General features: G+C 36.4%; 1 protein-coding gene across 1 annotated transcript; it reads left to right on the top strand.

The window, feature by feature from the left end:
• The first annotated feature begins 3324 nt into the window (after positions 1-3324).
• Positions 3325-9746, top strand: LOC110687379 (ankyrin repeat domain-containing protein 13C-like). Its single transcript, XM_021864024.1, has 3 exons — positions 3325-4479; positions 5108-6098; positions 9003-9746. Exons 1-3 carry the CDS (start codon positions 3911-3913, stop codon positions 9342-9344), a joined length of 1902 nt encoding a protein of 633 aa, XP_021719716.1. The 5' UTR covers positions 3325-3910; the 3' UTR covers positions 9345-9746.
• Positions 9747-12383: the final 2637 nt, after the last annotated feature.

Raw genomic sequence — 12383 nt, 5'->3', positions numbered from 1 at the left:
AAACAAGCACTTTAATTGGAATGGAGCATTATTTGTTTAAACTTATCTTGTTTGATTTTATTTGAGACTGTTGTTTTTTAAGGTGACATTTTACAGATTATTTTGCACGAGTTTGATCTACTGAGATTATTTTGCTTTAGATTATCTTAATTCTTAATTCTTCGATCAAACTTTATATAGTTGAAAAGTTCACATCAAGTGATTCCATACATGATACATTTTTATATGTTTTTTTTTAATTATATTTTTTATTTTTATAATTAATACAAGACGGTAAATCAAGGCACAATAGAACATTGTTTAAGTTAATGAAACAAGAGTAGCAAAATTATATTGTTGGTTGAATAAATCATCTGGACGAAATTTTAATAAAGTGTAATTATTTTAAATATTTTGTGTGTTTAACAAATATTAAGAGTAGAACAGAGTAATAAACAATATAGTATTTGTATTTTACAAGAGAAATTATTTATGTTCTTCAACCTTTCAAAATTTGAAATAATTGCACTTTATTGAAACCCTTCCAACTAATTTTGTTAATGAAAATTGTATTAAATAAAAAAAGAAGTGTAAGCAACTTAAAATAACATTAAATTGTCGATAATGGTTGATAAATTTCTAACTTAATACTAAAAAAAGAAAATCTGAAAGTAGATTAAATTGTCGATAAGTTTTCAACTTAATACTAAAAAAGGAAGTGTATTAGGGTTGCATATAGCATTACCCCTTTTATAAATATATTTCGATAATCTAATTAGTAATTACTAACCTCGTTGAATAATTTTGTTCTTAATTAATACTAACCTAAGCGTGACAAATACATAGACGCAAAGGCGTACGCACACAAACAAGTTGTTAATGTATGTATCGAAGGGTACCCTTCTTCTAAATCGTTATTATTGAACAAATAGGCTAAGCCGTGCACTCACAAGCAAGTTGTTAGGTGTATTGAAGGATACCCATTTTCTAATCGTTATTAATGAATAAAATAAATTTCCGCAAAACATTAAAGCTCAAATTAGTGTGTAATTAATTCTACAGTTATATATTGCTATACATATACAAAATTCTAAATGAATTAGATCTTGTTTGATCAGATTTGAACCTTTTATTAGTTTAGTTGAGACTCCAAAAATATCTATCCCGAATTTTCATTTCATTTGTTTTTTTTTTTTGGAATTGTTTCATATTGACTTTTTTCACATTCCAATATAAAATAATGATTATAGTCAAAATACATAATTTAAAGATCTTAATAGTCAAATTTATCTTTCAATAGTTTAATGTAAAACTGTAAAAGTTCACTATCTATCAAAAAAAAAGGGGGGGGGGGGTAAAAGTCCATATGAAACTAATAATATGCTACACAATTTTATTTTTTTTAATTCAATACCATGTTATCTCTCTTCTCTCTCTCCTCTTTTCTTCTGTTCTTCAACTCATCTTCTTCAATTAATTCCACAATTTCCAGATTTTCTCCTTTTTAGGGTTCCATCTTCTTCAATCTCAATCAAATTTTTGGGAAAGTACCTGATTGCGGAGTCGAGAATTGAGGAGTCGGAATTTAGGGTTCCATCTCCTTTAAGAATGCTGTTGCTGCTGCTACTGTTGTTGGTCGAGAATTGAGGAGTCGGAAGCCACGGCTGTCGTCGCAGCGTGGAGGTGTAGAAGAAGAGGAGGAAGAAGATGAAGTTGTGGTGTCGCGGATGGTGAATTGCGGTGCGATTGGTGGTGATTGGTGAATTGCGGTGGTCGTGTTGGTGGCCGGAGCCGGGCGGCTGGTTGTGATGGTGGCCGGAGGCGGGCGGCTGGTCGTGATGGTGGCTAGAGGCGCGCGACTGGTCGTGGGGAGATGGTTGATTGTTGTGGTGGTTGGAATTGGTGGTTTGGTGGTTGCTTGACATAATCTAGTCGTATCACCTAATCAAAAGAATTACCTAAATCCTTTAACTAAAACAGATAGGGAATTAGGATCGAATCCACAGGAAACAATGTCTTTCTATTCCTAAATAAATAATATAATCTAAATCATCAAGTAACCAAGTTGTTTTTGTGAGAATTAAGCAAAGGAGAATAAATTAACAAAGCAAATAAATTCAAGGGGAAATCAATAAATCAAAGCCTAGGGTATAGGTTCACCAATAAATAATTTTTCAGGGTAACACACAATAATCAATCATCAATGCATCAATCAATCAGATCATAAAGAGATTTCGCTACATATTACAATCACATAATTAATTTAGCGGTATTAAATCGCATCTCTCGAATCTTGACTTAGAGTTAACCATTTATAAATTAACCTGCCTCTTGAAACTAAGCCTAAACATCAATTCTCATTTGTCGAATCTCGAATCAGTATTGCATAACTCATACAATTAAACTAGGCCTAATCTAATTGCATAGCAGTAAATCAATCAATAGGAAATCAATTAATGCATTGACAATCAACATTAATAAATTACCCCTTCATATTATTTATGGATCCCCACGAATCCTAGAAATAAACTACTCACACATATTGAAATCTAAACTAAGCGAAGCAATAAAACAAGATATGATTAATCAAAACAATTAAATTACTGGAAATAAAAAGGAAATAAATCGTTACCAAAATAAACGGAAATATTGAATTGCATAAACCAAAAGTGTTGAGAGAATAAGAGTATTAATCCAAAGCTTAAAACTAAAATCTGGAATTTTACTAATGAATGACGCAATTGTTTCGCTTAACAAAAGCGTATTTATACTAAGCCAAGAAATCCTAAATTAAAACAAAGTAAAATCGTCAATAACACGCGCCCGTTCGGGCGCCATCTCGCCCGGTCAGGCCCGCCTTCGAGTAGGAACCTCTCGCTCGCCCGGTCGGGCGCGCTTCTCGGGTGGAGGGTTGCTTCTCTTTATCTGCCTCGCCCGGCCGGGCGCGCCTCAGGGCGAGGGCATCTCCGGTTGGGCAAACATCCGGGCTCCATGGACTTCTTTGATTGGGCTCCTACTTAGCCCAATCTGGATTTTCTCTTTGGGGTTTTAACACTTGATCCATTGCCTCAGTCTCTTCTTCTTTACCGAGCCCTCAATTACAGTTTGATTGCTCCAACGCAGTCTACGAAATGTGGTCATATGAACGCAATTCTAATCTAATGCTCGTAGTGGTCTAAATAAGTCCTGAAAAATGCTCCAAATCTGCAATTTCCTATAAAACAATACCAAAGCTACGAAAACACTAGAAAACGCAAATTAGTAATAAAAGTGGCTCCGTAGAACCAAAAATACTCCTAAATATGACAAAGGGACGAGGGTAAATCACTATATAAAATGAACATATCACTAATTTAGCGGTGGAATTGATGATTAGGTCAGAGGTTACTTGATCGGGGATTACTAGGTCGGTCAGGGGAACTAGGTCAGTCAAGAATTACTTTGTTAGGGGTTACTTGTGTATTAGCTGACCACACCGTGTGGCTAGCCATATACAAAACCTGCTGAATATGCTAACCTTAAAAACGGCAAACAAATCACTTTTTCATCCTTCCTCTAGTTTACAAAATCTCTAATTCTCAAAAATCAAAAATTTAAAATTAAAATACTAAAAAGGAAAAAAACTGAAAAAGACATAATAGAAAGAAATCCAAAAAGAAAAATAAAAAAGACAAATAAAATCCAAGACGTCCGTATTTCATATTCTCACATCCTCAACAAAAGACGCGCTCCTCCCTCTCTTCTTCTTCCATTCTGTCCTTGCGTGTTGTCCACTTCTCTCTCTCTCTTCCCCTTTATCTTTCTCTTTCTCTCTCCTCCTGAAATTACTAAACTATCCTCATCTCCCTTTTTATCACCACCTTCACCCCTCTCACCACCCCTCTAAACACAAATTCTCTCTGCAACTCACTCACTCACTCACTCCCCTCCAATGTCGAAACCACCACCTCACCCATCATCAGCCCAGCCCCAGCCTATTAACCCATCATCCTACTCCCACAGCCCAGCCCACTACGCCGTCGCACTCCACGACCACCCCACCCTAACCCGCCTCCTCTCATCCCTCCCCAAACTCGCCGACCCGACCCGAGTCACCTCCGAGTCCGACTCACTCCTCCAAGAAAAACTCTCCGATCAGATCTCCTCCCTCCTCGACCGCCGCGACGATATCCCTTTCCGTGACACTCCCCTCCACCTCGCTGTCCGCTTAAACGACGCCGTTTCCGCCCAACTCCTCGCCTCCGCCGGCGCTGACGTGTCACTCCAAAACTCCTCCGGATGGAACCCTCTTCAGGATGCCGTGTGTCGCCGGAAACTGGAAATTGCGAGGATTCTTGTTCAGCATCATCATCTTGCTGCTTGGGCTAAGTGGCGCCGTCGCCTTCCGAGGTTACTTGCTGTTCTTAGGAGAATGAGGGATTTTTATTTGGAGATTCAATTTCATTTTGAATCCTCTTTTGTTCCTTTTATTGGCAAAATTGCCCCCTCTGATACTTACCGGTAATTTCATCACTAATTATCTATTCTACATTATTCCACGACCCGGGGTGTTGTTACGGGTTTGTCTTTATGTTACGTTACATCCCGGGTCGTAAAATTACACGCTCTCATATCCTCTTCTTTAACTATACTCTATACATTAATTTACCAAAAATGTATCCCATGTTAAATTTATATGGTATCTACCAAAAATGTCATGAATTGTGTTGTGGAAAGTAACTGGAGTCAATCTACATTTTTACCTATGTTAATTTTTTAATGTATTTTAATCTACATTTCTATAAACAATGCAATTTTGCAAGTCTTACTCAAGTTTGGTAACTTTGAATTTTTTGAAAATTAAGTTTCAATTTCGTCTCGTTACAAAAAAAATACTGTATAAAAATTTCAAATTCTTTAATTTTTAATTTTACATAATCAATCATAATTGTTTACAAATTTAGCTTAAGTTTCGTCCTAATTGCAGGTTTGCAACATTTAAGTTTTTTTACGGAGTAATTATTCAACGTTCAACTGAACCAGCATTAAGTTACAATTAATTAACTAATTAATTTAGATAATTAATTGCATTAAGCTTTAAATTTTCATAAAGATTGTACTACTAATAACGCTAAATTAATGCTGACAGAATATGGAAGCGCGACGGAAACTTACGCGCCGACACAACACTTGCCGGATTCGACGGCATGAAAATCCAACGAGCCGATCAAAGCTTCCTCTTCCTCGGCGATGGCGACCCTGAAAAAGACATTCCAGAAGGTTCACTAATCGTTCTCAACCGCGACGACGGCAAAATTTTCGACGCTTTTGAAAACGCCGGATCACCAATGACGGATGATGACGTGGCGGCGTTTTGTTCTCAAACAAGCGTTTACCGACCGGGAATGGACGTCACAAAGGCGGAGCTAATTCCCCGCACAAATTGGCGTCGGCAAGATAAAATTGAAAGCGTCGGAGAATGGAAGGCGAAGGTTTTTGACGTACAGAATGTAGTGTTTAGTTTTAGGTCGAGGAAAGTGAGTTCTAGAGATGAACAAGTTCTGCCATTAGAGCTTGATGAAGAAGATGATTTTCTTGTGGCAGAGAATTTTGAGCTTAATTTTGATGATAAGAGGAGGCATAGTAGTTTTGTTAAGGAGGAGAGAGAGTGGGTGTCGGTTGGGAGAAAAAGCGTCGATATTAATTTTGCGCCGTCGTCTAAGGTGGCGGAGAGGCGGCGAGGTTCGAGTGTTAATGAGGCGTCGAGGATACCGGTATTGGAGAGGGGGCGTGGTTCGAGTGTTAATGAGGCGTCGAGGATACCGATAATGGAGAGGGGGCGAGGTTCGAGTGTAAATGAGGCGTCGAGGATACCGGTGGTGCCGGAGAGGCGGAGAGCGTCGTCAGTGAATGAGGGGTCGAGGATACCGGTAGTTGCGGCATCCTCGGTCGAGGTGAAGACGAAGGAGAAAGAGTATGTGAAGAGTTTGCGGCCGACAGTGTGGCTGACGGAAGATTTTCCGTTGAAGACGGAGGAGGTGTTGCCGTTGCTTGATATATTGGCTAATAAGGTTAAGGCTGTGAGAAGGTTGCGGGAGTTGCTCACTACCAAGTTTCCACCGGGGTCATTTCCTGTTAAGGTAAGGGCATTTTTGGCATTTCACTTTAATTTTACCTAATTTTTAACTTTGTTAGTTTTTATTGTTGGTATTTCTTGCTTGCTTTATTAATTTCCATTATTAAATTAATGTGAATTTGATTTATTGATGATTGGGAAATATGGGGGCTGCCAAGTTTTGTCTGTGTCATGTCATGTGTTACTGGGAAATGGTATATTTATTGACTCTTCACCTACACTGCAATTGCTCAATTGATTTCAACTTGTTTTGCTAGGTTTTCTTGCTTTAACCTTCCTTAAAACCTAAAAGAAATGATAAATCATCTCTGAAATTTGCATTGTTTGATTATTTGGGTATATCAAGTGGTGTGTATAATATGTTGTGTTTTCAAACTAAATAGAGGTGCAAGTTTGTAGCAAGCTAACAAACAAGCTCGAGATTGAAGCAAATGTAACTACCTCGGATTGTGATCAATTGGTTTATAGTCTAGTTAAAAATTGTGGGTTTTCACTTTCCAAGTTTCCTCAGGGATTGGGATTCCCTTAATCCCTTGTTTGACGGATGGTTGGTAATGTGTGAAGGGAAAATTAAGGTTGCTTTTGTGGGTTATTATTCTTCTAGCTTAGGTGTTATAATTTGAAGATACGAAACACTGTATGAAATAGATAGAACTCTATAGGGAACTTTTAAGTATTTTCTGTAATTCTTAGCCTAAATTTTCTTAGTTTTATTGCTTACCAGTTTTGCTTGCTTTGTTCATAAAGAGCATACTAGTATAGAATTATTGATACTTGGGAAATGTCAAATGTGGGGTTGCAAGGTTCCCTCCTAGGGCTGTTCCAGTAAAGATGAAGGGCAGTTGGGGTATTTTTCCCTGTTCATAGTACCTGATATAGTGATATTTAACTTTGTTCTTTTTTTTGCTACTAGTCTTACTTTGCTTTATTCACTCAGATATTTTGATTTTTATTGAAAAATGGGAAATGTGGGGTGCCAAAATCTTACCTTTTAATGTAAACAAAAGGGCATTTTTGGCATTTCACTTAATTATTATAAAATATACAAGTACAAAGTATATACAGGTTAACTTCATTGGTTTATCACTATTAGTCTTGTTTGCTTTGTGAGTATAAGTAACAATGTCTGTAATATAATACAACCGATTATACAATAGAAATTATGACTTTATCAATATTAGAAGATATTTTTCGTTAAATGTGAAATTTGGAGGGTATTTTGGACATGTTACATAATTCCTACTTGATTTTTGACTATACTCTTTATTTGCTAGTATTGGCTTGCTTTATCTATAGAAATAGTATATAGATTTATTGATAATTGGGAAATGTGGGATAGTTTTGAGGCTTTTTAGGGTAAAATTGAAGTTTGGAACTTTTTACAATATTTGGAGTGTTGAGATTTGGGAGAATGATTTGTCTTGGTGTGTGTGTGTGTGGATGAATTAATATAGAAGGATCAAAACAAAGCTTTGTTTGGGCTTTATGTAATCCAAATGGGTCCACTTGATCCGATGTTTTTGTCTTGGAAATGTGACCGTTTGATTTTGAATATTAAAGTATTAAAGTATAATTAAGGAATTTATTTTGTAGGACCATTGTTTTTTTAATGTCGGACTTGGGTCACCCTTAAGCATGTGGGTCACCCCTTAAGTACGTGGGGCCATCCATTGTTAATTGTACTTAGTGTGTTGTGATTATATTGAGATGGAGTGAAGAAAACTTAACCTCTAAACTCTTATTATAGTCTACCAAAATTAAGGAATGATGTGGGCATGTGGCATTCTCTATAGTAATTATTTGTACAACCAATGTAGATTATGTCTTTTTATGAGAGATTGGTTTTCAAGGTATTCCAGGTTGTTGGTGTATTGGGGGTATGTATGACTTGTGAGAGGAGTTGTCTTCATCATCAAGCTGGATCTAGGGGAATTGAGTGTATCAGACTTTAATGATTTGTGTAATGCTTTTGAAACATTTAAAGTAGTACTCTGTAAGTCCATATATTTGAATAACATGATAATCGGACTCTTCATTTTACCAAAATCTTGCAAACATTGTTCGGAAGCCAATTTGGCGTTTAGAGACCATAGTTTTTCTTTCCCTTTGAGTGTTTCAGTGTTGATGAAGCCTGTCCGTCTCAATTTTGGGCAGTGAAATGCTATTTTTTAGGGTGTGGCCTGGCCCGAATGCATTTTTGTCTTTGGCTGTTTGGCCTGCTATTGCTAGATATGGGCGATAGATTTCCGACCTTGTACAAATGACCAAAACAGGTTGGCTATTTTGGGTGTGGCTCGGCCAACTCTTAGCCATAACTATTGTGGATCCAGACCAGCTATTATGGAATCTATCATAGCCAGAATCTATCATAACTATGTGTCAAAGTGAAAAACCGGTTGTGGGCTATAAGTTAATAGGATCATTCTGTTGAATAGCTTATAAATATGAACTGCAATGGTTTCTGACAGTTTAGTTGATCTGATTCAAAACTTGGGTGTGAACTGCTTGAGATGCATGAATATTGAATAATGGAAATGAATCAAGTTTGTTTCAGTATGTTATTTGTGTATGTAAAGCGATCAAATTACATTCTGCTGTCAATCCTGTCATACTGCAACAAGTGACTCATTTTCGGAAGGATGGGAGTTTTTAGGTCACGAATCGTGATCATATACCTAATTTCTCTTTTATTTGCTTTAAATTAAAGACTCGAAACTTTATAGGTCACGGATGTTATGAATCTTAATGTGATGAATTTCTTCTTTTGGTTTCTTTCTTGGTGGTACCAATCTCAACAACCAAGTATGCATCTTTGCTGTATAAATCTAGTGGTCCTTTGTTTCTGCCATCTGTATAATTATTGCTACCACTCTGAATTAATGCATGCAATGTTGTCTTGATGATGCAGATTGCAATCCCTGTGGTTCCAACAGTGAGAGTAGTAATTACGTTTTCTAAATTCGTCGAGTTGCAACCAACCGAGTCTTTCTACACTCCGTTGTCAAGTCCCAGATTCTTGAGCAACGGAAATAGTGCTTTTGAAGAGGGAGAAAATCGCACCACACCTGCATCTTCGACTTCTTCGTGGCTAAGACAAAGTAACAGCAGTCGATCATCTAACAAGACGCAGCAGTGTCCTGAGGCATTGATTTCAGACCCATTTGCAATTCCCAGTGGATACAGCTGGGAAAGTATTGATAGTAAAAACCGTAAAATGAAAAAATCTAAATCAGTTAGGAAGGCAAAGTAGTTAGGCAAGTACAGAATTGTAGTGTAGTTGCTAATTATGCTTTCCAACTCTTCCTCTTTGTTGTCCGAGTTGCATTACTTGCATACGTTGTAGATATAACAAGTGATATTTATCAGCCATAGGATGCTGAGAATGAGAGCAATGAAAGAAACACGAAGTCTACGGCCCAGCACGTCTCTTGAATTTACATCCATTCCTTGCTTGGACGTTAAATTTTATGCAATTGCTCACTCTGCTCTTCGGGTGTGCTGAACATCGAAGGCTCAAAGCTACTCTTTCGTTGAATGCTATTATTGGCGCAATCAACCATGAACATGAAGTATTTTAATTGGAGTAGGTTTTTATGTAAAATCCACTTGCACATTCATAATAAAGAAGAGCCGTCTACTGTTAAACTTCGTACTGAACAGGGTATCCAGCTATCTAAAAGCGTTCAAAGGTTGAAAATTTGTTCCTAAATACTGTACCTGATAGTAAAATGCAATCTTTCACCAAAATTAAAAAAAAAAATGCTGAATTTAGCTTTGAATATCTTGAGCTCTAGATTTCCCTTTCAATGAAGCGATTCTCTCTTTGTATCTTTTTCTTTTTGCTTTTCCTTTGCTTTTCTTTGCAGGATTCATGTTAAATTCTGTTTTTAACATTCTTATTACATTGGAATATTAAAAAAAAAAAAAAAAAAAAAAATCGGAATACTGATTCTTAAATAGAAATACCAAAATTAAACTACATCCAGGATGTCATATTAATTCAGCAAGCTAAGGAAAGGGCAACTGTTATAACAGGTGAATAATCAATCTCAAGGAAAGAGACCTTGTATCCTATGAACTTGTGAAGTTGTGGTTGCCATATGCGAAGTATGATTTAATGATAACTTTAATGTTAATTTAATGCTAGACATTGACAAGTTTGAAAGTCAATTTGTTACGTGTATTTAAAAACAGAGTAAGTATATAACAGTGCAGATTCAACATTACAAGAAACAACGGCTTATATTGATTTAGTTTTGGGTTTTTGCATAACCATCGAGTAGGGACAATTTATTCGGATCCTGGGAGAATTAGTTAGCAGTAATGTTTCCTTTGATGCAAGTGAATTGAGTGGCTAATGAGTTGGTTCTTTCCTTTAGCGACATTAAGCTATAAAGGATAGTTGCATGTATTACATGTACTTCTAGTATTGTATTGAAATTTCAAAGCAAAAAACTGTATCAAGTATTATTCTAAAGTGAAAGGTAACGTAACATTGATATTTTTGTTGAAAGGATAACTTTAAAGGGACGAGTATTAGGTTAGGATGATAATACACTTACCTTCTAAACTTGAGCTCAGTAGTTCACTAAGTCACTAGTAGTCCTAGAAGGAGTGTTCATAACCTCACAAGGGTAGGGCCTTAGGGGGGATTGGGTCGAACGGATCGGCCTGAACACATGGTTGGTCACTATGATAGCTAGACGGCCCATTTTAAGGCCTATAATGCCCATGTCACATCATAATCACAAAAAGTAGTTAAAATGGATTTATCTTTTTATAGATGTTAACTAAATTAGCTATTTAAGATCAAGAAGAAAATAGAAAAACTAGCCAGTAATTGTAACAACTTCCAAATGAGGAAGAATGATGGGACAACAAATAAGAAAGAAAGATTAATAAAGGTGTTGGCACACAATAACACTTTGCTTAACAAGAAGGAAAAGGTACATGTAAGAAAAGTAAGTTGCCTTGTCTAATGTCCACTGAAAAGAGGTTGAAAGCAGCATAAAACAGCCAAACCACATGCATAATCAAACCATTTTTCTAAGACACATTGTACCATATTTTTGCTCCTTAGTTTCTTGTTGCTAGAGCAAGCACAACTACACAAATCACACCTCAAATCTCTCCTCAAAGGTTGGTATGGCATCGGAGGCGCCTACATGGGCTGATCAATGGGGTGAAGGAGGCTTTGGTGCTATGGACAACGTAAATCCAACTGATAAGATGGAGAACAAGAAGAAGAAGAAGACTTTCTTAGGAGGATTCGGGGCCAAGGTCGCGGCATTGGTAGGAATCAAGCGGGCAAAGCGACAACATGATAAGAAGGATTCTATTCCCAAATGACAAAATTGCTTCCCTTTTTAGCTCTTATGCTTTGCTTGTTTTTCTCCTTTCCTTGTGTGAGAAATCAGCTTAATTATGAATGAAGTTTTTGATCAAATTGTTTAAAGACTTGGTGCACTTAAGATAGTTAGGAGAACAATCTGCATCTCAAAGGTTACTGGAAAAATACAGGTCTCAAAATACATGAAATTCATATATAGGTCTAGCACAAGTGACCTACAATCCATATATGATTACCAACCTAAACGCGAATTGTTCTTAGAACTGCAAATTAGTGTGACTAATATTTATCATTTTTCATAATACAACCCCAAACCCAACATAAATGGTCAAATACTCAAATATGACCCAAACTAATCCGAACAATGTTCTAATACAATTAGACTCATAGAATGTTATATTTTCAAAACCATTCCCGCTTCTATACTTACATAGCATATACAAGGACATACAAAGTATTAAAGAATGTTGTGATTCCTATTGGATTAGATATTGGAGATGATTCAAATTCTTAAATTCAGGTTATAAACATTTGCAAACTAACTTAACATTCACCAACTGAACACAACTTCGAATAATCAATAAGATTAGTACCACAATAATGGCAAACTTAAAGGCAGTATACATTCTTTATATTTGTATATCATTAAGTAGGGATTATTGGATTGATACTATAATTTATGGCAAGGACAAGCAAGCAAGGTTAGCTTATGGTTCTTTTCAATCGATTGGGTGAGCCAAACGATTCACGGGTTTACTATAATGGTTCAAAGGGAAAAACATCTTAGGAATCAGTACCCTTGTTCTTTTTCTTTCCCTTCTACGGAGTACATAATTGTTCTTTCCCTTCCAAAACAAAACTCAAATATGAACCCATCTCTTTTGCAATATAGACTCAAGATGCATTGTCATGCTTTAGCATGAAATATAACAGAGTAAT

Source organism: Chenopodium quinoa, unplaced genomic scaffold (assembly GCF_001683475.1).
Source record: "Chenopodium quinoa cultivar QQ74 unplaced genomic scaffold, ASM168347v1, whole genome shotgun sequence".
NCBI lineage: Eukaryota > Viridiplantae > Streptophyta > Magnoliopsida > Caryophyllales > Amaranthaceae > Chenopodium > Chenopodium quinoa.
The sequence above is the reverse complement of the archived record's forward strand: the minus strand, read 5'-3'. Positions and strand labels throughout refer to the sequence as shown.

Coding starts and splice junctions, on each gene's coding strand:
- LOC110687379 (XM_021864024.1), top strand. CDS start 3,911: ATGTCGAAACCACCACCTCACCCATCATCAGCCCAGCCCCAGCCTATT. Junction 4,480..5,107: donor GCCCCCTCTGATACTTACCG/GTAATTTCATCA, acceptor TAATGCTGACAG/AATATGGAAGCGCGACGGAA. Junction 6,099..9,002: donor CGGGGTCATTTCCTGTTAAG/GTAAGGGCATTT, acceptor TTGATGATGCAG/ATTGCAATCCCTGTGGTTCC.